Source organism: Notolabrus celidotus, chromosome 2 (assembly GCF_009762535.1).
Source record: "Notolabrus celidotus isolate fNotCel1 chromosome 2, fNotCel1.pri, whole genome shotgun sequence".
Taxonomy (NCBI): Eukaryota; Metazoa; Chordata; class Actinopteri; order Labriformes; family Labridae; genus Notolabrus; species Notolabrus celidotus.
Genome location: NC_048273.1, coordinates 29605011 through 29632535, shown reverse-complemented (window position 1 = coordinate 29632535; position 27525 = coordinate 29605011). Strand labels below are relative to the sequence as shown.

Sequence of the window (27525 nt, the reverse complement as noted above, 5' to 3'; positions counted from 1 at the left end):
CATTGTTAGAGTTAACCCTGGTAATCAGCCAAGTGGGGCTGTTTGTGGGTAAGCTCTGGGATCTGATAGCTAAATGCGAGCTGACTCAACTGCATATGGCCTCTGGATTTGGCTTGGTTTCATAAATTTTGGACTTGGATGTATAACAGCAAATACAGCTCCAGTTAACAGCTCCTCATTCTGTTTTTTGACAGCTCATCAGGAAGCCAAGTGACTCAAACATTTCGCTCATTGCCACCAAGTCGCACTGACAATGATGTCATTGGTGTAACTGTACCAACAATTACTATTGGGTTGTGTGATTCTGTCAATTATTGTCTGGTAGAGTTTGTATGACAGCTCAACAAAGATGCAGTAAGTCACATGTTGCTATAATTTTCATGAGGGGTGTTTTGTTATTTTTGTTGTGTTTGGGCAGTTAACCAAGAATGTAAGAATGACTAAATTACTATGATTACAGTTTCTCAAACTACAAGGGTCCACACTTCATACAATATTTAACCAACAAACATTCAAATGTGTTTAAAAAAGACATGAGGGTTATTAAATCTACCACTTAAGTAGACATTTTTCAAATAAAGCACAAACCATAGAAAATTGGACATGCTCCATTAAACAGCATCAGTTAGTTAATAGATTTACACTCAGTAAATCATCATACGACAGTTTTTAAGTTACCAAATGTTGCACAAACTCTGTGTTAGAGCTGTTTGTTGTCTTTTTGAAAAAATATGAAATACTGTCATTGTGCTCAAAGTAAGCATACACTAACTAAATGGTTAACAGTAAGGGTTTGGCAGTGGTTCCTGACGCTGGTTGCCACCCTCCATAAAACAGAAGAAAGACAAAGAAGCAGCAGCAGGAGAAGACTTAAAGGTGACATATTACGCTCTTTTTCATCAAAATATATTGGTCTAAGAGTTCCCCAAAACATGTCTTTAAAGTTTATGCTCAAAAAACACTTTGAAATCAGATTTTGGCCTGCCTGAAAAGCCCTCTTTTTCAGCCCTGCTCAGAACAGTCTGTTTTCCCTCTGACCACGCCCCCTCCGGAAGTGGAGGTGCCCTCGGCTGTCTAGCACGTTGATCTAATGTTTACATGTTGGCTGAATATACACGGCTGCTCACAGACCCGCGTTACTTCAACCCTCTGAATCTGATCCAGAATCTGATCCTGACGGAGAGGCACCTGCAGCAGGACCTTTCTGAACGATTGGTCACAGATTTTGTGTTTCTTGTTGTTTTATTTGTCAGAATGTCGACGTGTGTCTTGGTACACAGCGACGAATATGTAGCTATGTGGCTATGCTAATAGCGCTAGCACTTTTCCATGAAAAATAAAAATCATCCACTAGATCTTCAAATCTGAAGATGTGGGGAGTAAAACCGACCTTTGTGTTTATCAAGACAGCCTACAACTAGCATGCCTCCCTCCTGAGCTCATTGTTAGCACACATGTGTGCAGGTAATGAAAAACGGAGGAGGAGCTGAGTTGTATTTTATACAGTCTATGGGCTGACCAAGCTCCGTGCTCTGACTCCGTGACAGACCGGATATTGTTGTGACGTAACAAAAACACGGAAAGCTGAAAAGGCTTGTTTCAGCACACATTTACAGAAAGGTGGAGAAATCAGAACAGGGGCAGAATGGATTTTTTTCATTTTCGGGGGGGTTTGTAGACATGCCAGGGACACATATTTCAGGTAGAGAACCATTAAAACGTTGATTTTGCATGATATGTCACCTTTAAAAAACAGCTTGCTAGCCAAATGCAGTGTGTGGCTTCTACTCTAGTACATGTCAGAGGTGTACTCTGCCCGCACCAATAAAACATTTCCTAGCCAGTTTGGGAGTTTTTTTGACTTTATGAAAAAGATGAGATGTTTTTGGACAACGTGTAACACAGAATCACATGCAGAAGAAGATGCTGGGTTTTTGTTTCATTAGAAGTTCCTGTCATGGGGCGGGTGACGCCAATAAAACATAACTTTGAACATCATTGGAAATGAATGATGACATGTAAGTATGTCAGATGTGTTCACTTAAACCTGAAACAGTGGTGTGATGAGGGGACATAGTTGTTCCACAGAGACAGGTCACTGTGAAAAACCAGAGCCAGTAGGAAGAGCAGTGCTGTGTCTGTGCAGATATGAGTGTGAGGCAGAGCCCCCACTGTTTGTATACATGTTGAGCCGCTTTCACTTCAGCATCAACATAACATAATGTAAAAAAACACACTGGGAAACCATTGTTATGCTGTTGTGGATTGATTGTACAAAGCCATAGCAACTGCAGAGCCTTGCTGCAGCACTGTTCTGTACATATACAATCAGGAAGATAGCCTGTTTTAGAAGGGCCTGTACAGTTCAGCCAGTAGAGCAGGCACCTCATATACTGTATACATCTCCCAGCTTTGACCATTGGGTCAACCTCACTCCCAACATTTCCTCTATCTTCAACTGTCCTGTCCAAAAAAGGCAAAAAAGACCCAAAGTAAATCTTAAAGAGATGAAAGAAAAGAACAACTGTAACTCGTATGCTGGTTTCCACATAAAACTAATCTGTTAAATGTTTGCAGTTTTCTGAGTCTCATCAGGACCTGTTTCTAATAAAAATTCAAACACAAATATTGCAGCCAAGGAAGCTATTCAAGTCAGTATCCTGCCCAAGGTCAGTTCTTGTGGATTTGAGTAACCAGTGATCAGATTGCTGTTGGTTTGACAGGAGAATAACCCAACCGAGCCCACAAAGTATGTTTTATCTGATTCCATCCTGTCCCTCTGTCAAACGTAGGAACATGCGTTCCTCTGTGCTCAGTGTGATTTCTGGTTTGCCAGGGTAGTACAGATAAAATAAGCCACCTCACAGAGAGGAGCACTCGAAGCCCGCTATCAGTTATGTTGAGGTCAAAACCTTTGCCTCTAGGTTAACCCCTCTTAATTACTCAGCTCCTCTTGGTTATAAGCCAGCCTCTGTAACTGCTGGCGCCGTTATGGAACCAAGTCAGGAACAGGGAGTAGAACAAAGACTTACAGAGGGATAAGAGACACTTTATGTTCTACGTAGAGGTGACAATATTTATATCCTCACAGACAGACAGATTTACTTTACACTAGCTAAAGAAAAGTATGAAAGACAATAGATGACAAAAAAAATGCTATGTATAAAAATGTTTTTTGTATATTTAGATGAGGGCCTTGGGAAATGCTCTTTAAAGCACTTGTGCATACATCTAGGCACTCTGTAAATACACTCCTTGTTTGGTTTGAAACAAGGTGATATCGGCTAAAAATATACGTGCTGAAATACAGAACTGATAATAAATGCAACATACTGTGTAAACGTATCAAACAATCTGGTGGTCATTAACATAAACTTCCCTTCAGCTGATCCTCAATAGATTCCACTCTTCTGAAAAAAGGCACATGTCAAAGCAGCGGGTAAGTCAGAGAGCAAATGAAAGGAAGTTAAGATACGTTACACTGACTGAGGAGTTCTTGTGGTCCATCTTCATGTGTTTCCCTTGTGCTAGCCAAGAGTCAGCCCTACTACAACCAGGACTCTGCAAAGACATGCAGACTTAGTCACACTCCTCACAACAGGTGGTTATCCTGGAAATCTGGGAGGATTTTCAGCCTTTCCTTGAAGTAAGCTATTGAGCAACGGCAGTCCTACTTTGCATGGTTTGTTTTCTGCAGGAACATAGCTGCGAGCTCAGTGGTCCTACAGCTGCACGGGAACTTCTCTCCTCTCCTCTCCTCTCATACCGTCCCTGATTATTTGACCGTTGATTTGTTGGCCGTGACCCCTCCTTCAAGTATAACAGTGCCAGCTGGACGGTTGTACGGACAGACAGACAGACAGATCGGTGGAATGACGTAGCATCAGGTATTCTGGCAGAAGCCTGTGGAATAATAGGAAAGCCTCTGTATACAGGGAACCTGTGATTAATCTCAGGCTCACAGACTTGATCTCTCTTCTGTCTTCTGTCTTAAGGAGTCTCTCGTTTTTTCTCTTTTCTCCTCTTTGCCTATCTCAAAATAGCCCCACCTCTATAAAGTCCATTAGCAGCCTAAGGTAAGCCTCTTAAGAGAGAGTCTTGCTCTCTTGGAGCACGGGAGGTCAGAGACACTTAATATGACCAACAACAATTACACAAGGGTGAAACAAAGGTGGGATTTACAATTTGCAGGATCATTGAAGAGCACTGCAGAGTCTCTCTTTGATTGGGATCAATTGTGCTTGTGACCCATAATAAGACTGCTCAGAAGTTTCTAGTTGAATCTATTTGTTATCGCTTGTGTTCACCGGAGAGTCTCTGAATGTTTGCATTAGTGTTCATTTGACAAAACCATCTCTGAAAGGTCTACGGTTAACAGGATTAGGTATCCCTTTAGTAAGTGCTCGGAGGCATTTTCATGGGTCAGTTTTTTACCCAGAATGCACAGAGTGAAATAGTGAAAAAAAGGTCATGGAGGGTATTAGTGGGAAGATATGAGTCGAGCTTGATGACTGAGAAAGTACTGCAACATCCTCGAACTGTTATCTAGCAGTTTTGGTCTCGGGGAACACCCTTTGTCTTTTAATCCATTATCTTAAAGAGATTAAGAAGATTAACTGGATGGATTTGAGATGGTGTCCCTGCAGTGTGTTTGTATATCTGCCAGCAGACAGAAGACTTATTTATGTGCGTGTGCGTGAGCCTGAGTCTGTGTTTGTATGTAATGTCTCTGTCCCCTAAAAGGCATTATTCAACACATTCCTTTGACTCAAAAGACCATGCCCCTTCTTTTGCTCTAATCAGGCCTTCACTGGAAACTTTTGCATCCTTGCAATAGTCATTCATGCCAATGAGAGTTTCACTCTTTGCCCAGTCTCAAACTCACAAATCCCTCTGTTTGCCAGCATGCCAGAAGGTCATGCTCCCAATAGCTAATGAGCATGGTTGTGAACTGGCTGCAAGACAGTTTTTCTTGCTGAGACAGCGGGGTGAACCAGTGGTCAAAGTCTGCAGGGTGAAGTGGAAAGTGCAATGACTGATGAGTATGTGCTGCGAAGATTGTACCTGCAGTATCTCTCTCAAACGTTCCATTCACATTATAAGTTCAGTTAGTTTGTAAAGTTATTTATGTATTTTCAAGGACATAAAAAGTGTCAAAAACCCTTGTTCGATATCTTTTCCATATCAAAAATCTAAGAACTGACAAAGTTACAGGCCCGCCCTCTTCACAGAGTCTGTAAGTGGTACTTCTACTTTCCTTCAAAGTCCGAAAGGAGAAACTGTTAGGAGTCTGTTCTGCTATCCCAATGTAAACATTTAAAGATGACACTTTAATACTCTCTTTCATTTGATAAGGCCAGAAGAAGCATCATACTTGCAATTCTACCTTGAAAGATTTTCCATTAGTGGTTTGTTGACCTGCCAGACCCAAGCGATTCTTAGCAAAATCATGACATCTTGTGAGAGCAGTATCACACAAAGGTGCAACACCTGGTCACACCATCTGATCATCAAGTGCCTTGCATGAGCTCCTGAGAACAAACAGAGGGAGAACATCTTGCCACCAAGAAACGTCCTCTGAAGAGGAAACAGCATTGGGTTTTAGGGGGCCCAAAAAGGCCTGGACATCTTTATGTCAAAGCAGATATGAGACCACTTGACTCATGGATGTTTTTGGATGCCTGCCAGAAGTTAATCATGCACCTGAAGCTTTGGAACTGTTTTTTGTATTATGGTCTGCTTTACTGAAAATTATACTCATCCTCCCCAGTTCTTATGTAAATAGTTATATATACAATGGTTTGTATAATAGATGTAGGCAGGAACATGAGTGGTTATTACTGACTGAAGAGGTGAAGTTTAATGTATATGTATGTTTAAACGTCAAGAGTATAAATGGATGCATTCACCTGGTAAGATAATGGAGGACAGAAACATTTCAGGACTGAATGGCCATCTGGACATACTACTTCTTTCTATGCATACGCATATAAAAGACTGGAAAAGGATAATTACAAGTATCTAAGTGTTGTACATTTTGTGTTGTTACCCTTTCCAAATAAAAATACAATTACAAAAAAAAAAAAAAAAAAAGAAAAGAAAATTATACTCATCAAAGAGCTCATAGTCTCCAAGGAATCTGTCAAGGAGCATAAATAACGTAAGGACTCTAGAGACATCACCCATTGTTTACAGACCTACAAACACCAGTCACATACGTAAGTGGATTCGAGGCATTAACCACCTATCCAAACTAACATGACAAGGCTTAAAATCAGGACCTGCCTTTATCGATTCTGTTTGAAAGAAAGCAATTTAACAGTTACATTCATACCCAAACATGTTGTTGCTGTAGATGGCCTGCTGCTACGGACGTGCCATACTCAAGCTGCTACAACTACTATCTATCTCACCACCATCAAGTCTCTCTTCATCTCCTCTGTCCCTCTTTCCAACCCCAACTCGGTCTCAGCAGATGTGTGTCTAACATGAGTCTGGTTCTGCTCAAGGTTTCTGCCTGTTAAAGGAAGTTTGTCCTTGCCGCTGTAACTTGCTAAATGCTGCAAAGTGCTCTGCGCATGGTGGATTAAGATGAGATCAGACTGAGTCCTGTTTATAAGATTGGGACTGGATCTTATCCTGTCTTGATGTTGGGTCTTTATTTATATTAAGATAGAGTATGATCTAGAACTGCTGTTTGTAAAGTGTCTTAAGATAGCATTATTTTGTGATTTGGCACTTTATAAATAAAGATTGTAGATGGATGTCCAAGGTGTTTTGCAGGGTCACAGGTGGGGAGCGCTTCTTGACTCCAGCTGGTCCTCCAAATAAATGGTCCATGCATTTCTAAAATTCATGTATAATACTTTGATATGAGGTCAAGCTTTATTTTTAGAAAAAAGTCCCTCTTGCCTTGAGACCAGTCAGTCAAACCAGTCAACCAGTCCACCAGTGATCAGCTGTCTACACAGCCGCTCAGTCAGTCAGATGGCTACTCTCTTGAAGTGTGTGTCCTATAACCCATTTTCTCGTCTCTCAGGGTGTCACATGTCGTCGGCCCAATAGCCGAGAAACATTCCCTTTAGAGTCCGTTTACTGGAGCACAGCCTGTCCCTGTAATTTATGAACTTACAGTCACTGATTTTTCTCACAAGAAAAATACCACGAAGCCTGGGAGCTGAGTGACCTGCTAACAAGTTGATAATGCTAACTGTGAGCCGGTGCAATTATGCAGATTACACAAGCATGGTTTACTGAGCCTGCAGTTTACTGGGAAAAGGACACGCTGTGAGGACTTAAAGGACTAACTTTTTCATGAAGAATCATGCTGCTTAGTTCAGTTTTGAATCCAAACATCCTGTGAGGACACACAATATGGCACATTTAAAGTTATGCAGGAGTTCAAACACATGTTAAATACTATCTCTAATGATGAATGAATGAATGCAAAGATGTGTTCTCTACTATCTTCCCTGTTGCTACAGCTCGCTCTCTGTGTCTCACCTTTGTAGTGAGGATACAGATGCAGTCCATCATCACCAGCACGACTGGCAAACTTTCACAGAAACATCCTCCAGCTGCAACTTTCCTGTTCCACCCTTTCGCTGCTTGTTGCTGTCAGTGACATCCTTCTGCAGTCCGTCCGTCTCTGTCCCCTGCTCCTCATCCTCCTCTTTCATCCCTCAATCTCTCACACCTCCCTTCCTCATGTCCTCTCCACCTGTCCTCCCATCAGAGCAGCCAGACAGGACTTCGCTCCACTAAAATAGAGGCCGAATCGGAAACATGGCAGCTGTCCCGGTGCACCTCCACCCGCCCTCTCCTTTTCCAGCTGCTGTCTTGGTTTTATGGCAGCTGGTTGCCTCGCCACGTTCTGACCTCAAAAAGTACATCCCTCAGAATCTGAGCACACGCAGAACACACTCTGCACACACACAAAGGAATGGGCCAACATGCAGAGACAGGTGCAGAGACGCACACACATGGATGCACAGGCAAACTCTCACGGAAAGACACAAGAGCATACACAAATGCATATACTACACACACATCAGTCTGCTGTTTTATCAGGTCAGTCTCTGCTTGGCAGCAGTGAGGGGTGAGACTGAGTGAACAGTGGCAGCAGTAAAGCAACGGATGCTCTACTTTTAACTCTGATGGGCAAAAGTAAAGCTCAGTCTGCACCCTGAAGCTGCACACATGGATGAGGTTTCACTCACTTCATATAATGCGCATAGTCTAGATACACAACATCAGAATAAATTATGCTGGATTTCAACAAGAAATGACCAAACTGAACAAAAACAGTAGAGCAGAAAGAGGTAATAAAGATGACACACTTATTCTATGTATTCCCACCAATTAGCATTGGTAGCATTACAAGTATTTTTTTCACTAGCACCACTGTGATCCTTAAACATAACAGACAACCTGACATCCAGCACTAGAAAGCTGTTTCCTCCAGGACTATTCTATTAAGTGTATGCATTATGGAGCCCCTATACAGACATTGGGACTGTTTGGTTATGAGGGATGGGTTGGTGATAGAATCAGCTGATCTTATCGTGCAGTTTTATGCGTACATTTTGTATATTTGTTTATGTGTTAAACTCAATAAAAATTATTGAGGGAAAAAATATGACATGCAAACAGTGCAAAAAAAACCCCACACAACTTAACATTTCTTTCTGTTCTGCTCTACTTCTGTCCCATTCCCCTGCTCTGCACTCACTGCTGGTTCTCTCCTGATGCTCACCTCTGCCAACAGATGGTTGTCAGTCTGTATTCTCTCAGTTGTGCTAATGAAGGTTATTAGAACTTCTTCTACAGCATTATGGTATTAGTAACCAGAGCATTAAACAGTCATTACCATCTGACAAAGGCAATCACTGACATAGGCAGTGTGAGCTTTGAAGGAATTTCATAGAGAGTATTGTGGATTTGTGTTTGGTAAATTCAAAGTAATGATTATTCTGCTGTGTGATCTCAGTGAATCTTTCCCAGTTAGAAAGAGTGTGTTTGAGACTATCATGACAGAGCAGCACGGAGGACTGATAATAACAATGATAATAATAATGATGATGATGATGATGATGATGATGATGATGATAATAATAATAATAATAATACAACTAATAAAAAGCAAGTCTCCGTTTTCAAAAATGACTTAAAGACAAGAGTGCGTTTGCTTCCCTGATCTCCACCAATAATTTGTTTTTTTTAACCACTTGTGGGACGGACCGTCTTTTGTCCGTCTAATTGAATACCGCTAAGAAAAAGTAAATGGACCATGCCAGTTTGAAATATTATAGGATTACCAGCACAATATACTAACATACAGATTAACAGCAGCAGGGCTAAAAGGCCAAACATCCAGTGTAAGCCTGTTGTTCAACAGCCCAAAGCACAAAAAGACAACATTTAATTGAAATTTCAGAGAGACCAACAAGAAAAACAACAGTTACACGTCTATGTCTGAGCTCATTCTGCCAACTCTACTGAACAACAACATTCAACTGATACTACATGTCATGTTATGTAAATCAGCGTTCAAACTTATAACATGAACAACCTGTCCATGGACTTCTTTTTACCCTCTTACCCTCATTCAGATCTATTTATGAGTAGAAAAAAACCTTTGGATGAAAAACACATTTATTAAGAACACTTAGTCACTCGTGGAAAGAATTAAATTTAATCCTTTCTTTCCTGAAAACAAAAAAAAAAACGATGGTACCACATCAGACAACAAACAGTATCATATGCAGCCAGCATTGTTCAGCATTGTTGAGAATGTGATTCAACTACGAGGCAGTGAAAAAAGAACATCGCAGCACCACACCATCAACAAACATAAAAAATAGTAGCCTCATGTAGCATCACCAAATAACAATAATGAGGGTCAAACTTATTTATTTACATCTGACAAGCAAAGACACAACCCCAATGTCTTTTCAGGACTCTGCAGCATTTCTGTGACCTCACAACCGTCACCCAGCAGCAGACACCAACCACCTTCAGACAGCAGGCACCAACTTTGTACGTCATGCAGAGTACTGAGTGTCTTGCAAGTTTCCCCAGACACTGATACAAACAAGCCGCAGATGTCTTACCTTGTTGGGAGTCAGGGGGCTGGTAGGTGACCTGGGGCTGGATGGACCTGGACTTGGACTAGTGGAGGTGACTTTTACTCCCTCTGGGCTGGTTGGACTGAGAACAAAGGTCAAAAGAAGAGACTGTCTGGAGGGGAAGTCTGTAAACTGTCAGTGATCATTCTGCACTACTACACCTGAATTTCTGCAAGCAAGAATGTGTTGTTGTGTTTTATCCGTCACCTCACTCATGAAACATGAATACATTTTCATTCTAAAAATAATCTGATAATAGCTAATAACATTAACTTTACCAATACGTACAACGTCTTCATAATATTTTAATTTTGATATAAAATCAATCCATGTTGTAATCACATACATCAGGCCCTCTTAAAGCTCCTGTGAGGAGTTTTTAGCTGCTTCAGAAACAGGCAGAAATACATATTACAGCCTGTTTATGATCTACAATGGGAAGCATGACCATCAGCATAAAGACTGACAATTTCTATAAAGCTATTCTTATTGGCTGAAACCACTGCTGCAGAGTAGATGTTAAAATAATTATCCACAAGAATGGCAGTTTTTTTTAATTTTCCTCTATAAAGATTTTCAAATTGTGATCAATTTGACTGTAAAAAGAAAGCAGGATGAGATAAAAATAAAAATAAATATATATGGAAAAAACAAAATAACCAAAGATTAGGTGGTGCCACTTTGTCCACAGGGGGCACCAAAATCAACACAAACCAGCAGTTCTTCAGGAGCTTTAAATTCCTTAACTTACATCTAGTATATTTTAACTATATCAAGTATTTAGTATTTAAGTACTAGGGCTGACCAGATAAAGAACTACCTTTAGTAACTGGAGCTGTATCAATGGCAAATAAATAAAAGCAATAGTTTCTAGTACAGTTTCGAATCCGCTTTATAGTCCTCAAAGTCCACACTGAGTTGACTTAACAATAAAACATTTTCACCTAGTTGGCACCAGAGTTACTAGTTGATTAAACAAATGTAAACATTTCTTTCATTGTAGGCCAGAGATGAAAGTCATAGGTTGTGCCAAAGCTGTGGCTCAGCGTCCCCATCTAGCTGAGGCTATAGCACTGTTAATGGCTATTGCTGTAATGCTGTCATAATCTTCTACCCAGATGTAAACAAGCACAGATGACAGACATTGATTTGTATCGGGTGTGGCATGGTTTGTAGTATTTTGATCTAAAAAATGGAGATTGTAAGTATAGGCTGTATCAGGTGAAACTGGCATGCATACCCACTCAGTTGGGGGCTCTATGAGCCCATTTTCAGCAGTATTAAAAAAATGATGTTGAATTATAATCATTTTCTGAGTATTTTCATATCTTTAGACTAGTCAGTAATTTACATGTTAGGAAATTATGCTTCAAAGCATCTATATTTGTGACAGTGTCAGCACAATGTCCAATCATATAGTGACTGGAGTCATACTTCATGGATTCGTTTCTCCAGTTTTGACAGTATTTGTACTTACAGCTTTTAAACTATTTAATTTGTTTAGATGCACATTTTTAGATCTTGTTGACCAACATACCTCACTCACAGTTTGAAAGTATGTTCATCTGTTGCACTTACCTCAGAAGAGGGCCCTTAGCAGAAGGCCCTGGAGGGACTGTGTTGCTGCGCGTGCTGAAGGTGAATTTTTGGTTGGGGCTGTTTGGACTCGTGCTGGTAGTGACTTTGCCTGATCCTGGGTCTTTACTGGTAGCTGTTGAGATGATGGCAGTATCCGATACCTTGAGACCGGGGCTGGTGCTTGGTGAAGCAGCACTGGTGCGTCTTGGTTTTTCTGGGGACACGATACCTTGGACGGAGCTGGAGACGAGGGCTGACACGGTCACCAGGTTGAGATCTGCAGAGAGAGGACGGCTTTGTGGACTGGCAGAGGTGGTGGAGCTTTCAGTAGAGACATCAGAGATGGTGACAGCAAGGCGAGGCTTTGCTCCATTCACTGATACCCCGGGAGGTGTTTTTATAGAGTCCGTGGAGGTTTCTACACCATTCAGTCTGACTCCATGAGATGTAGCAGACGGAGAGGTCGGCTTTGGAGTCTCTGATGAAGATTGTTGAGAGGCTCCAGGCTGGACAGGAGGAAGAGGAGCTCGATACTTGGTTTTGGCTGACTGTGAGTGAGGAGAAACGGACGGAGTCAAAGGAGAGGACGGCTTTGATGTGGGCGCTGTGGGCGCTGTGGATGGGATTGGGGGAGCAGGGGATTTGATTGACCTGGGTTTAGGAGTCAGGGGTTTGGGCGGTGATGATCCTCCAGTAGCCTGAGCACTCAGGGGACTGGTGGTAAGCTGTGGCTGAGGCTCGGCTGAGAGCTCTGGTGGCAGGTTACTAGAGGGCGGGAGGCTTAAGGGACCGTCTGATTGTTCGGGAGAAGACTTGCTGTCTGAGAGGATGGTAAACTCGTAGTACTCCTGAATATCTGGAAAGAGAGAAGCAGATATTAGAGAGACTGAAAGGGACTGAAGGAGATCAGTTAACAAGGTTCTTACACATTGAACAGATGGATGAATGATTGAATGATGGCTGTATGAGTGAAACAGAAACTTATTAAAAAAAGATTACAGTGAAGGTAAAACCTGGATAAGTATCAATAAAATGGGTTTGTTTCTTTGAAGAATATAGAGTGCTAGAGCTGAAAAATGTACTGATTGGTGGTTAAACTGAAACTTAAGCTCAAATGAATCTTATACAGAAGGTAGTAAGGTAGATTATTAAAAAAGCTATAATCTGGTAGATAATCTGTAGGTGTGGAAAACGGTTTGGTATTGTAGAAGTTCTTCTTTCCAGCTAAAGTCAAAAATTGTCCATGTGGGCGCAGACTTAGCCTAATGGTTAAGTTGCACACCCATGTAGTGGTTTCCCGCATGTCATTCCCCCCACTCTATCCACTGTCCTCTCCTATATAAATAAAGGTGTAAAAGCCTAAAAATAAAAATAAATTTGTCCACATAATTTCATCAGACCTTCTTTGAAAAGGCTTTGGTGGCACCCCTTATTGGATATGTTCTCCAAACACCCTAAGCATATCTGCTGTTGCCCTCAGACTGTAAATCTTGGATAAAAGATATCCAAGACTGGGCACGGATTAAACTGATCTGTTCAACTGTCAAACATTACTTGTTATTAGATTATATAATCTGCAGATTTGTATTGTACAGATCATGTTTTGTTTGATTTATATTGTCTGTAGCTCAAAAAAGCTACTCCAAACAGAAAACCTTTCAAAATCCTCTTTATTCAAAGCTGTGTTCCTTCCTCTTAATTCCTGAATAGTATGGGACACCAAGACAGAAACAAAACAAGCACTCCTAATAAACTGTGGACCTCTAGTGGCAGTGAAATGATACTGCAGCCGTAGTTTTATAGAGCAGCAGCTCCTGAGGAATACTAATGTTTCCCACTTAAAAGAGGAACTTCATCCCTGTATCCCACTTCCTCTTTTTGTAAACAGACCTGACAGGCAATCCTAAATAAATCACTCACATGGTTTGAGCTCAGGCTGCAGACTCAGAGAGGCTTGGTGGTCATAATGTTATTATGAAGGGAAAGGAAAAAGACACACAGGATACATACAGGTTGTGGATTCACACTGATAAATTTCTCCAGCATATTGACCTGTGTTTGTTATCGTTATGTGTTGTTTTTCGGTAACATTGTGGATATGGGTCTTCTTTCTTGGTCAGGACACTCTTGTGTTATTAAGGCAGTTTTAATCTCTATGAGGCTCTTCCTTGTAAAAATTGTTTTTATCTTCTTAATAAATTATATCATTTGGAAAGGTGGGTTTATGAGCGAGGCAAGGAGGAGTACAAGAAGCATTTTACTTTATTGAGGAAGCCCATAAAAAACATGGGAGATGGGAAATACAGTAAAGCAGCAATCATTAACCAAATTAAGTGATAAAGTGACAGCCTACAACGAAGAAAAAGTCAGTTCCAGCTCCTGCAATGTGAATATTTTTCTTTATTTATACTGGTTCATGACTTTTAAGTGGATTATGTGGTTAAAACATTTTATTTCAAGATGTCTTCTTGTGTTTTGGTAAACACAGATTGACAGTTTCACATTATTTTGAAATTGTACAGACCAAACAACTAATCAAGATAGATAACCAGCAGATAAATCATAATAAGTTCCTCCCTAAATTACACAGTACAGTAAAACAAACCAAAATATTCATCAAGATAATCTTTAAATAACTGAGACATGACTGACATAATTAAAATCTTCAACACAAATGGGTTATACTGAGAGGGAAAAGGCTGGACTGTTTCTAAGAAAGAACTGTATTATCTGATAAAGCTCCATTAAAGGTCAAAATCACAAACAGGAACTGAATCCTCTGCTCAGTTGACAGAACACACGGACATGTGCACACACGAGCACACACACAACAGAAGAGCAGTGTAAAACTCTTCAGGGCCAAAGGTGTGGGCGTGGCACCAAACAGGTGAGACCAGGAACCAAAAACCAGTTTGTCATCATGCTTCACACCACACACTGTTTTGTTTTTTTTCCAATAAGCTACAGTTCACCACAAGCAGAACTAACCAGTGTGACACGCGCTGTTAACTCCAGAGGGGAATTTATACTAGCTACACATTCTTTGCATTTGTGTGTAGTTTCCACAAAGGGGTCTGTGTTTTCCATGACACGTCACATCACGCCCACATCTCTCTGTTCTGACATACGTTTACTGGTGTCACACAATATCCACACATCTTAAGGCAGAGAAAGCAAATAGAGTTTGCTCTTATGATCAGTGTGGCCCCCTCGTCTGTGAGAAATTATAACCTAACCTTTTATCTTTATTAGGACAAACACACACACAAGTTTCTGACCATTTTCAAACCTTCAAATTCTGCCCCAAACACACTGAAGTCATTTTTTGGTCTTTTAGTCTATATATGATAGAACAGCTTGAGAGAGAGAGACAGGAAAGGTGCGGTGAGATTGGAAGAGGATATGTCAGATTATGTTGAGACCAGGAATGGATGCTACAACCAGTGCTACAAGGACTGTAGCCTCTGTACATGGGGCACTCCGCTCCTCCAGCTGAGCTAAATCACTGCCCACACACTGCATCTTTTATGACTGACACATTGCATCACCATTCTTTGATGTTGTTTGAGAGGAATAACTCTAAATATGTTGGGAAAATGAGCTAAGAACCAACTAAGCTAAAGGATCAGTTCACCCAAAATAACAACAGTGGCATCTGTTTTAAAGGCAAGGATCACAAGATAATGTTCTGATGGAAAAACTGCAAACTAAAACTTCTTTATGTAAACAATGTTTGAGGAATTCTAGAGATTCAAGTAACATTACACAAACTCAAATAGAAAAGGCAGATTTTTTTGGCGACATACAGATTCGGCAGAAAACAAGCTTTAACATTTTAAATGTTGGAACTTCAAACAACTCAAACCCTGAAGGTCTATCCAACCAACACAATTTTGAGGTAAGCACCCTATATTTGAGTCTCCAATCCAGCATCTGACCAGGTGTGAAATACAGTCACTCTCTCCCCTTCTGTTCAAGAATTATGATGGAAAAAATCGATTTGATTGTTTGTGAAATTCTGTCCTTTTTAGCATTTCACCTTTTGAGTTATGGCCTAAGATTGCTTCCTTTAGGTCGCATTAATCTTGACATTTGCCCCAAAAGCCTTTACAGTTCATCCTCAAGTCAAATTGAACAACAAGTTGAAGAAAGTCCTTCAAAGAAATCTATAGATATCCAGGTTCAATAACGGGACAGAAACACTGACAGAACTGAAGCATAAAAAAATGATCTGTGATTTGGGTGAAATGATCCTTTAATGTGGTATAACTGTGCTGGTTTCAATAATTTGCTATATGGTAATTTGTGTAAAAAGTGGCATAAGGCATGAAAAGTTGAATACATGAACAAAGTAAATGTTATGAAGCTTTAAAATGGATTTTATGGTAAACAGAGAAGAGTGCAAACAAGCTACATTCTAAAACTGTATTTCAGACTGTGAGCAACACAATCAATTCATCAACCAAAGAGTCCTTTCATCTCCTACAGATGCCAAATCCTCACATCAAAGGGCGACAGAAAAGCTGGTCAGGAGCTTACCAAGGCAACAAAATCCACACATTTAAATATCAGGTATGAATGGATGTGCAGGGGAACAGAGACTGGAAGGTGTACGATTAAACAAACAGATACACTCACCGAGCAGAGCGCTGAACAGCTGACTTTGGAAGACCGTGATGACTCTGTCCAGAGATTGTCTCAGCTGTTGGTCTTCTTCCACAAAGCCCTCTTTGGACCGGCCCTGGTTCTGCTGTCTCTGATCAAGCTTGGCCCGGTACTGCTGGAGAAGCTCCAGGGCTCGCCGGGCATCTAGATACAAAATAAATAATAAATAGATGAATAACAATATCACTTTTCCCTGATAAAAAAACAACAACAACAGAAAAGGAAAATAAAAAATCTCCAGGCACTCTTAAGTAGATCAAAAAGATTAGGTACCTTCCATTAAAAGTGGCTATTTAATTGAGGATTACTGTGGTTAGAAACTGGTTCAGACCACACAGTATCTTCATCCGGGTGAAGTTAACAAAAAACAGCTAACACCTGGCCATGTAAAGTGAGTGTGGACACAGGTGTTGGTCTCTAAATAGACTTGAAATACAACGTACCTCCTTTTTTCTTCTGTGCAAAATAATATTTTATTCATTGTTCTCTATCAATACTTCATTTTAATTGCAGTGTCTAGTTTCCCTAGTAAATCACAAAAGTGCATGTGTCCTCTTACTCCACCATGATTTAATATCACACTTGAATTGAAACTGGAGGAGTGAGAGATGTTTTAAAGCGGGAAACAGTGGCTCTTTGTGGTGATTTATGGAAATTCAGATCATTTATTGCATGTCTTTTACAGCCTATCTGCATTCAATAAAAAGGTTTGTGCCCTAAAGTTTTATGACCAATGTTTTAATGCAGGAGGGCAAGAGGGCAGTATTTCTTTATGGTTCTAAAGTAGGCTGCAGACTGCATTCCAGGCTCAACTGTGCTCTGAACAGCTGATCAAACCGGAAGCAGTGACAGATCAACATCAAACTCGTTGGAGTGTCAGCTCAGCCTTCAGAGTAAAGTTGCACCTCAGGTTAAAAGTGGTCATATTTATACTATTCACGTGTTTTTACCTACACATATCAAGCTGAGCATGCCATGAAGCTGTTGCACAAACACACATTTGAATACAGCATCCAATAACATCATGCAGGGTCCAAACATTTCGCTGGTCTCCTTCTGTTTAATGCGTTGAGTTGCAAAGTAGTCATCAAACTGTAACCAGTTAAAGCAGATTCAGCACACTGCCCGGGGTTAACTTACGCAGAATTGACAATAATTTTTGAACAATTATTAAAAAGAATTGAATTATTAACAAGTCAACGGTTGTGCATTCACTAATAAACATGTTAGCATTAAATAAGACGCGTGCTCGAGCGTGAACGTTCATTAAAACGCTAAAGAGCAAACTTAAACTGACGCAACCTTTAAAGCAGTCACAGTTAATATTGTTCTTCAACAAATGAAATGACGCAGGAAAAGCAGCAGAGATGGAGATAGAAATTCCCCAAAGATTGTATTTACCTTTCTGTCGCACAGGCATGTCGAGCAGCGCGGTCCTCCGCCCCTGGGTTTGTGAGTGTGTGCCTGTCACAGTCTGTGTTATTACAGATGTGTGTGAGCGTCTGTCGCGGGATAGCCTGCCTCTAAACTGGGACACACAAAGTCACACTACACCAGCCTAACAGACAAATCATCCAAAAAGAAAACTTAAAAAAGTGTCTGTAAGGTCAGAGAAAATGCGTAAAAACGCGTCAGAGAGAGGAGAAACAGTCCACCGTGGAGTGACAGCCAGAGCGTGGACTTAGTACCCGGAGCAACAGCTTTTTTCCCTCTTCTTCTCTTTCACTTTGGATCCCTCTCTCTTCTTTTGGTGAAACTCGTCCACCATTTCTTCATTCAGGTGACTCGAGTCAAAACGCTGTCAGACCGGTTCCTAGGCGGTCCTGTGGGATAAACTCTCTCTCTGTGTCTCTCACACACATACACACACCTTGAAGTCCGTTGAAGACACAACCGCAGGATCTCACATTCATGCCCTCACTTCACAACAGTATTACAGCAGGTTTGAGAGGCTCCTCATAAGCACTTTTGTCATGTTAAACAGATATTGTGTGCAGTGGATGAAAGCCTGGTCAATCCTAGGGCGCACACTGGATTTACATCTAATCCACTCAACGATGACTATAGATTTGGGTTTACAGATACTGATGAGACTCTGTCTAACCTCTCCTGCTTATGGCTAATATCAGTTCTTCAACATAACATTTGATTTGATTACAACTCTACGTGAATGAAACTAAAAGCCTGATCAGATACATGTGCAAATGGGTATTTTGCACTGTGTGGCTGATGTCTAATAATAGTGCCTTTTGCCCACATGCACAAAACACTAAAATACAGAACACTTACACAATCTAAAAAGCAAGGAGTAAAGGAGATCCAGTTGAATGACACAGGTGTAATCCCACCGGCTGTCCAGTCAAACCCATCCCCAGTGAGTTTGGTGGTATTGTGATGGTAAACAGGTTTATTGTGGTGAACAGATTAAAGAGTCTCTATCTCAGGCTTGTCCATGTCCTTTAGCCTAGTTGCAACAGAAAGCAACAGCAAGTCCATTTAAAATGTGTTAGTCTTAGCCTTCGCAATATTGACATTATTCCAAAAGTTCCCAACATTTGAAATCTAAATTTTTTTTCTGAAAAGTCGTATTGAGATCATTTTTAAAATCAAAACAACAAAATTAACTTTAAAAATTATTTTATCTCTTTTCAGTGAAACAGAATAGACTATAGATAGATGAATCTAGAAGGACTTTATGCTGTATTCACACGGGGAAAAAACATATAACACCAAGTCTACAATCAGCTAGGTCAAATCCAAGCAGCAACCTCCAGTCTAAAAATATGAGTTCAATGCGGAAGTGCTAAAAACGGCAGTTCATTGAGGATCTGCTTGAGGCTGGCTCCGGAAGTACCAGAAACCACATACACACCAATTCAAAAAAGACGATCTTCACAGCAGAAATAAACATGTTTACAGCCTGGCACAAAAGACGAGTGTAGTCTGGATAGCTCATTTCTCGATCGGCACACACTGTAGGCCTACAGGGGGTAAATTTTTTCTAACGCGGCAATTTTGAAGATATTGAAATTACGAGTCTTCCAATGAGAGTCAAACCTGACTTGATTGACAGACATGTTTGCTTGCTTCTCTATTGTTCACTAACAGGGACGTTGACTCAAAAGTGGATAAATACTTACATTAGATTACGTCTTGTGTTGCTGAAATGTCAAATAGCATTGCTCGATTAAATATCTGTTCTTCTTGGCTCATGAAGTTCACATACATCAAGATTGCATTTAGCTTAGCTTAGCTCAGATGACAAAAAGGCAGTTTTACAATTGTACGTTGCAGACTGCTACATAAAGACCTCATCTTGGTAAGTTTGCAGCTGTAATGACTACTGTTAGGACCTAGGACATGATGCGAGCAGTTGGGCCAAGCAAAACCTGCAACTAAAACTTCAGTGTCTAAAGATTTATAAGTTAGTGCATGGCAAAAACACACACCATACTTTATGGGACATCTGAGACATCAGGGGTTCCTAAACTTCCTAAAGCGACCCCCAAAATATAGGTGCCAAAGACTCCCGACCCTCACTGTCCCTCAAAGTGATTTAATGTGGCTTCATTTAGCTGGTCTGCAGAAAATTACCCTACCTATATGAGCCTACCAACATGAGCCTACCAACATGTGGCTGTGTTTCCTTTGCCGTTATGAATTAACCTACTGCTACTGATGCTTTTGATAATTAACTGCTCACTAACCCTAAACTTAGTAGCAAAAATGTGGCAAAAAGAAAGGCAGAAAACTCATTACATTTTCGATTTTCAAGGTTTTATTTCAAGTTTAGCTACTATTTATGTAGATATTTTTTACTATAATGGGTAAAATTGACTATTTTTAGATAACTTTACAGAAAAAACAATCTGGAAGACATCTCACGACCACCCATTTTGTTTCTCGCGACCCCCCAGGGTGTCCCGACCCACACTTTGGAAACCCCAGCCTTAGTACTTAGTGAAAGCCCGGCTGGTTCACGTTTGATAGAGCCAATAATTTCTTCATCTGCTTCTATCCTGTGCTAAGCTACGCTGAATAAATCCCAGACCTATTTGTGCACTGGACAAACAAGAGGAAATTGGTATTGATCTTCTCATCAATCCCTGAAAAAGTCAGCAAGCAGGTTGTTTTCCCTAATTGCAAGAGTGAACCTTGTATGTACTGTTTCTCAGTGACATCACTTTTTATGAAAGATTCTGTGGTAATATAAGCTGAACTGTGTCACAACACAACCATAGCCTTGGATATGCTTACGGCTGTCCGAGTAAAACGACAAAGGGGGAGATTAGAAAATAGAAAATAGAAATGGTGAGTTCTGCAGACTGGATATAAAATACTGTATGTTTGTGTCTGTCTGTAGACAGTGGAGCGTCAGTAACATTACTTCATCAGCATACGCAAACACTCATTAAACACACATACACAGACAGCAGTTGAATGGAGGTCATGGACCCAGTCTCTGGTATTGTTATTGATCAGGTCACAAGAGCTTATTGACAGCTTTGGTGGGTGCACAAAAACTCTCGCTCTGTATCACTTACACTCTCACACAGATGAATAGCAGCATAATATATGAGTCAGCGTGGGCAGAAATTTATGCACGATTGTGTAAGTGGGTTGGTCAGTCACCACACTGAAGTATCATTTTGTCCAAACCAGTGTGTAAAAAACGGAGAAAAGAGGAACGAGAACAAAAGAGCATCATTCTGCTTTCATCAATGTGTGTGTGTGGATGTGCGTTTGTGTGTGAACTATTACCCTCTATTGTTAATTGTGGGCCTGTGTCACAGAGTTGTTATACATAGCACTGACGCCGGGAGAACAGGGGGGAATGGTACAAGACACACGAGGGAGGTATGCATGATAAATTATAATTTATTTGGAATAAAGAGAAAAATACTGCCTCTTAAGACAATGGAGTAGGAGCAAAACAATGTAAGTAAAATATACTTACGGGAAGATATGTTCTTGTACTGGTGGAAGTCACTCCTCCCCACTATGCTGTCCAAGAGTAGGCACATGCAACTGGAATGATCTCTATATGATACTGTTTGCACTTCAGAAACATCTCGCACAGAACTGTCTATAAAGTATAGAAACAAACTTTTTAAAGTGCTCCAAGTTTGAATAGCAGCTAAAATGACAACAAATACATGAATCCCACTGGACTAGCTATATGTCAAGTTAAAACACATTTCATGACCCATTAGATTCAGACAACAGCAAATGTCAGCAGCAGGCTGTTAAACCAGGAAGTGGTTCCAATTGTCACATGATATAAAAGTAAAGGTATGATATTTTAGCTTAAAGTATTGTTAGCTTAGAGGTACTTGAATGCTTGTTTGATAGCATTTCAATATAGAACTAGGAATTTGAAATGTAAAAAGTGCTAGAGGTGGGCCAATGTAATGTTAGCTAGGAAGCAGTTTTATGCTAAGGTTGCTATTGGATAAGCTAACAGCAATTTTAGAAAGGTGGTTAGCCAAGCTTTTCTATTTAATATTGTTACACAGGCCAAAATAAGACTTCCTTGCTAATTCTCAACTCAACTTTATTTATATAGCACCTTTCATACTTATAAACATGCAGCCCAAAGTGCTTCACAGAATAACAGAGAGACAGAAAACAACAGCAATGGTAAAATTATAAAAGGCATGATTATAAATAAAAACACTTTAAAATAAAATAAAATCAATACAGTAAAGTTAATAAAATAAGTAATAGTGGAAAGAAAAGTTAAAAATAAGGTAGCATTAACAAGATTAGATGAAAAAAATAAATAATAATAAAATAAAATTAATAAACGTTAAAGCTATGATTAAAATGATTCAAATAATTCAAATAATTCAAATAATAATGCAGTCCAGGGCTAAAAATAAATTACTTCACATTAAAAGTTAGATTAAAAAGGTAAGTGTTAAGTTTACTTTTAAAAACACCCAGAGAGCTTGCCATCCTAATGTCCAGAGGCAGAGAGTTCCACAGCTTAGGGGCGTAAAAACAGAAAGCCCTCTGGCCGTTGCCTGTATGAGACACGCGAGGAACATTTAAAAGGGAAGCATTCGAGGACCTCAGTGATAGAGCTGGAACATAAAATGACAGGAGATCAGTGATGTATGGAGGGGCACGGCTGTTAAGAGCTTTAAAAACAAGTAAAAGATGAGATGTTAGCAAAGGCTGAATGCTGACATTTACATTTAATATTGTTCCATACAAAACAAAGATATGACTTACTAATATTGCTTAGTATAATGCTAAGATTACTATGTGATACTGTTACACAATACAATGTCTAGCTAACTGTAATGTTAGCTACAGAAAGTAGTGGTTAAATGCTCACATTTCAGTCTGATAGTAATGATACTTGCTAACGTGTAAATGGCTTTTACACAAACATTAGACTGTTTGATCATTTTACACTTTGTAGATGAAAAGGTACTTTCTAGCTAATGGTAATGTAAGCTTAGAGGTGGAATAAAACTAACTATTTGACAGTGTTGCATGATTCTAAACAAAATAGTAGGAATTCCTACCAGAGGTGGGAGAAAGTAATTGTTTTGCAAGTCTCAAGTAAGTCTCAAGTCTTCAATCCCAAGTCGAAGTCAAGTCTCAAGTAAAGGCAAGACAAGTCAAGTCAAGTCCGAAGTCATAGGCTTGACATTTTCAAGTCCTTACAAGTAATAAGCACTGTTTACCAAATAAAATGCTAACATTTCTACTTAAAAGTCATAAGCAAAAAAAGAAGGTGTTTTGGATACAATACTTAGCACATTGGACCAAGCTATCCTCTGAGTATTAAAATATGCATGCTAACATGGCTACTTTAATAAACAAAGTGTTAGAGAGGCAGCTTAATAACTGATCTGTTCCTGTGTGATCAGATAAGTGTCAAGAACAGATGAGATGGAAGGATAGAGAGGGATGAAGAAGAGTCAGGCTTGTTAGACTAATGGAGAGAGAGAGAGACAAATGACATATGCTAAGATGATCAGAGCCTCTGAGTTTAATCCATTAGGAACTGAACTCTTTCCTTTATTTAACCCTCACTTCTTCACCTCAATCTTTTGTCCCCTAGCTGCCATCTTTTGTCATCCCACTTCATCCTGTTAATTTAATTCCTTGAGTACTTTCTGTCTTTTTCTTTCATCATTTCTACCTGCTCCCTCTTTTCATTTTGCCCTTTAATTTCTTTGCCATCTGTCCCCCCTTACTCCCTCTGTCCTTCCTTTACTCCATTGTCTCCCCTCCCTTACTTTCCCCTATACCTTGTTAGTTTTCAGTATTTTAGTGTAGCTTCAACTTACAGTATCTTGAGAACTTTCTTCCATTTTTTAATCATCTTTTTCTCCCCCCAAATTCTTCTTTTCCCTCACCTCCTTGTATGACTTGGATCTTTCATTCTTTCTAAAGCAATGACAACAAATGAAGGAGCAGAAACGTGGACACCTCTCTTATCTGTTCCCCTAAAGATAGAGCTCAGAGCACCAGGACAAACAAAGATTACCAATAGTGACATTTTTATTATTTGTACAATAGAGACTTTAGTACATTATTCAAAACACTTCTTATATACTGAAAAAATGGTACGTCCCAAAGCCCAAAATGGCTCCAGTATAATCGCTGCACAGCATTTTTTCAATTTTATACATATATTATTTTTTTTGTAAAAACTGTATCTTAAATATTATGTACAGATAGCGTTTGCAAAATGCATTCTAAACACATGATATATATTATATATACTTCTGCAATTACATTTCTCCGCATTAATACTCAAACTTAAAACTGGAAGGATTTCAACTTGCATGTGCAAATAAATAAAGAAATAAATAGTTCTGTTAAATTGTCACTAAAATTTTTCCAACTTAAAACTCAACAGCGGTTCTCTCTTCGGAGGTCAAAGTACTTTTTGTCACACAACAGAAGAAGCAGCATTCAAGTTGGGTAGGTGTAGGTACTGCAGAAAAGCATGAGTACATTCACAATCAATATGAGTCATTTTAAATTTCATTCACAGCTATGTACAGTGACACCGCCCTCAGCATTTGTTCAGCTCTTATGTAGTTTAAACACATAGAAAATGACTGTTTTTATAGTCATATACATATATATAATATATATTTGTATAACACAAATTCACAATTACAGTAGAAATACATTTTATACAGTTTTGGATAGTACATGTGTAGGTCTCCAAGTCATACTGTGCGTACTTCCATCCATAACTTTGTTAAGTGTCATTATTATAAAATATCACAATTTTTGAGCAAAGCTAAGGTATATCAATATATTTAGAAAGAATTACCTGAAACATGTAGTAAAAAATAGTTATATTATCAAACCTTTTTCTCTGTTCTCATCACAATATCTTTGATATTTCAAACTCTAAATAGGATTGGGTGGGTGCCTGAGGTTAAGATCTCTCAACCTCAGGACTCCGCTGTGCCATTTTGTGTCCTTTATTCTGAAATCACTAAATTCTGATGCTTAATAAGAGGTTTGACACAAAATGGGCACAGGATGACACTGTCATGTCAAGTAAAAGCAAAGAAAGACTGCAAGATGTTGTTTTGCTCTGCATGAAACATCAGATGTGCAGAATAAAATTCCCCGTCATGGAACGTCTTAAAGACATGTGTTGCGTTTACAAAAAGACAGAAAATGAACCTCTTTACCTTTTTTTCTTTTCATTTTCTGTCATGTCCCTGCAGTTTCTGGAGTATGGCCATGAAGGTCAGATTTTAAAAGACCTCAATGACATTGCTCCAGAAACCTGTCAAACTACCTCATTTCCACATCTCATTCTACATCTTTTGTTTCCCTGCTCTCCTGAAACTCCATACACAACCATACCCTTTTCATAAACCTTATATTTTTCAACATTCACCCCAAATGTTTGTTTATTTTAATTATCGTCTTCTCCGAGAGTCAATTAGCATCTCCTCAGGTTTCAAAATGTACCCATGATACGCCAAGTGTTGACAAAAGTCTTCCTGGCACTGATCAGATCTTTTCCTGATTGTCTAAAAAGGCAAATCTGACTCTTGTAGATTCACCTGTTGAGACTTGTACACTGTGTTATACCTTTATCAACTCATGAAGGGATTTCCTCCTTCCTCTTTTCACAGTGAGGCTACAGGTCAGGACACAAATGTTTCCCTTCACGTCGCTGCTCTAGATCAGATCTGTGCCACAAAGAGGTAACGCTTGGATGTTTTGTGCCTGTGTGAATGAAACTAAGAAGAGGCAGAGGGTCCATATGGCACCAAATATGAAACATCAGTCTCACTGAAACTCAGCGGTCTGATTCACCTAAGGTCTTCTGTGGAGTGGAAAACTCCAGACACACACAGAAAATAACTTGCTGACAGTGGCCAATATGATATGAAAGCATGCTGTGACTATCATACAACTAAAACAGCTCAAAGGGATGCAAGAATACTCAAAACAGGACCTCAAATATGGCACAGATATTACAAATAATGTTCCAGTGTGGGTGAGTGTGACTCAGTTAAATTTGTAAACCAGGCTAAAATATAGAAGGGCTTCATTATCCTCACTGTCACATATGAATTGTGTATGGGGGCACATACTTCATATGTGTGTTCATGTTCATGGCAGTGTGTGTAAACATTAGCATGACTTTCTCAATAGATGGCACTGCAGGAAAAGTTAGGCTCTGCTGAAAATCTCAACGAGCTGAGCCTCAGAAGTATTGCTTTAGCTCTTTTCAGCACAAATGTGCAAGCAACAGTTTTTAAAACAAATAAAACAAGTAGCTGTGGTGGACTATGAACAGTTTTTTTTCTTTACAGGAAAAAAAAAAATCTGTGATATACTTTATAAAATTGTTCATTTTGAGAAATAATCCCTGTATGTTCATAAGAGAGAATTCAGAATATGTTTTATCAACAATATTTATATGAATCATTAACTGTGTGTCCAGGCCCCAGGGAGAGTGCAGCTTTAAAAAGCTGCAGCTTTGTATATGTACACAAGGCAGAACGTCTTAAGTTTTTGATTTCTGTACACTGGAGGCAATAAGAGCGACAGGACAGAAGAGAAACTGCTGAAAAGAAAGAGACAAGACAGAAAGCTAAAAGAAACAAAACGAGAAAAAAGATAGCACTGGACGAAGCAAAAAGGAACAAGGAAGAACATGTATGTGAATAATGTGCTACACCGATGAAAAAGATATTGAAAATCTACCCTGGACCATGAAATAAAAGTCAGAGGATAAAAGCAAAATTACCAAAGAACTGTAACAAAACCAAACTATCCAGACTGACTGATCTGATGACTGCCTAATTAACAAACCAACCACAAAATCCAAACTGCAGCAGCCCTGTCAGAACTCAAAGTCCTCCTGTGGTCCGTCCACTCGTCGATCAGGTCCCTGACCGTGGGTGGACAGAAGAGCCGATATGTTTCCTATGGTACATTTGGCACTAGTATTTGCCTTTGGTCCAGCAATAGGCAAATAAACGTCTGTGTGTTCCCCTAAAAAGGTAAAAAAAGGCGGCTCATATTTCAGTTCCACAAGCCTCCAGCGGAGGGCAGGTGGGGTGGCGTGGGATGGCGATGAGCAGAGTAGAGAAGCGTTGTTGTGTTTTGTTTTGTTTGTTTGTTATAAAACTATTTCTAGCGCGTGCTGCTGTCCCTCAGAACCACCAAGTCCACCGTCCTCTGGAAACTCTTCAGCAGAGAGACGGCTGTCTCGTGCTCCATGTGTAAAAAACTATGTCCGTTAGCCTGCAAGGCAAACACGCAGCACAGTCAACAGCATGTGTGTGTGTGCGTGGATGTATGTGTTGCAGTGTATATGTCAATGTGTGCGTGTGTTGTGGAGGGATGGAGGGTCACTGCCATCATTATCTCAGTAACACATCACTGTAGGGGAAAAGAGAGAGAAGAGGAGGAGCTACACAGTCATGCTGTAGAGAGAAGGGGTAAAGACAAAAAAGGGCTTTTAGATGACTTCATCAGCTAAACTGTACATCTGTGGAGAGAAGATGAAGAGGGGAGAGAGGGCAGGGAAACAAAGTGGAATGAGAGATGAGGGGCCTGAATTCTGGCTCTACTTTAAAATAATAACCTCCGTGAACTCATGGTTAAAGTCCATATCTATAGTTAGGACTAAAGGGTTTTTTGA

General features: G+C 39.8%; 2 protein-coding genes across 2 annotated transcripts in view; both read right to left on the bottom strand.

Moving 5' to 3' along the window:
* LOC117829732 (disks large homolog 1-like) overlaps positions 1-17893 on the bottom strand; it is a 140820-nt gene extending 122927 nt beyond the window's left edge. Inside the window, exons 1-4 of the mRNA XM_034707379.1 lie at positions 17772-17893; positions 16344-16514; positions 11706-12561; positions 10113-10209 (exon numbers count right to left, since the gene is read on the bottom strand). Of these exons, the coding sequence (XP_034563270.1) occupies positions 10113-10209; positions 11706-12561; positions 16344-16514; positions 17772-17790 (1143 nt within the window). The 5' untranslated portion in view covers positions 17791-17893. The remainder of the gene's footprint in view (positions 1-10112; positions 10210-11705; positions 12562-16343; positions 16515-17771) is intronic.
* A 5980-nt stretch (positions 17894-23873) lies between these two features.
* The window catches only part of lrrc7 (leucine rich repeat containing 7), a 108531-nt gene continuing 104879 nt past the window's right edge, over positions 23874-27525 (bottom strand). Inside the window, exon 33 of the mRNA XM_034707367.1 lies at positions 23874-27125. Coding sequence (XP_034563258.1) covers positions 27015-27125 — 111 coding nt within the window. The 3' untranslated portion in view covers positions 23874-27014. The remainder of the gene's footprint in view (positions 27126-27525) is intronic.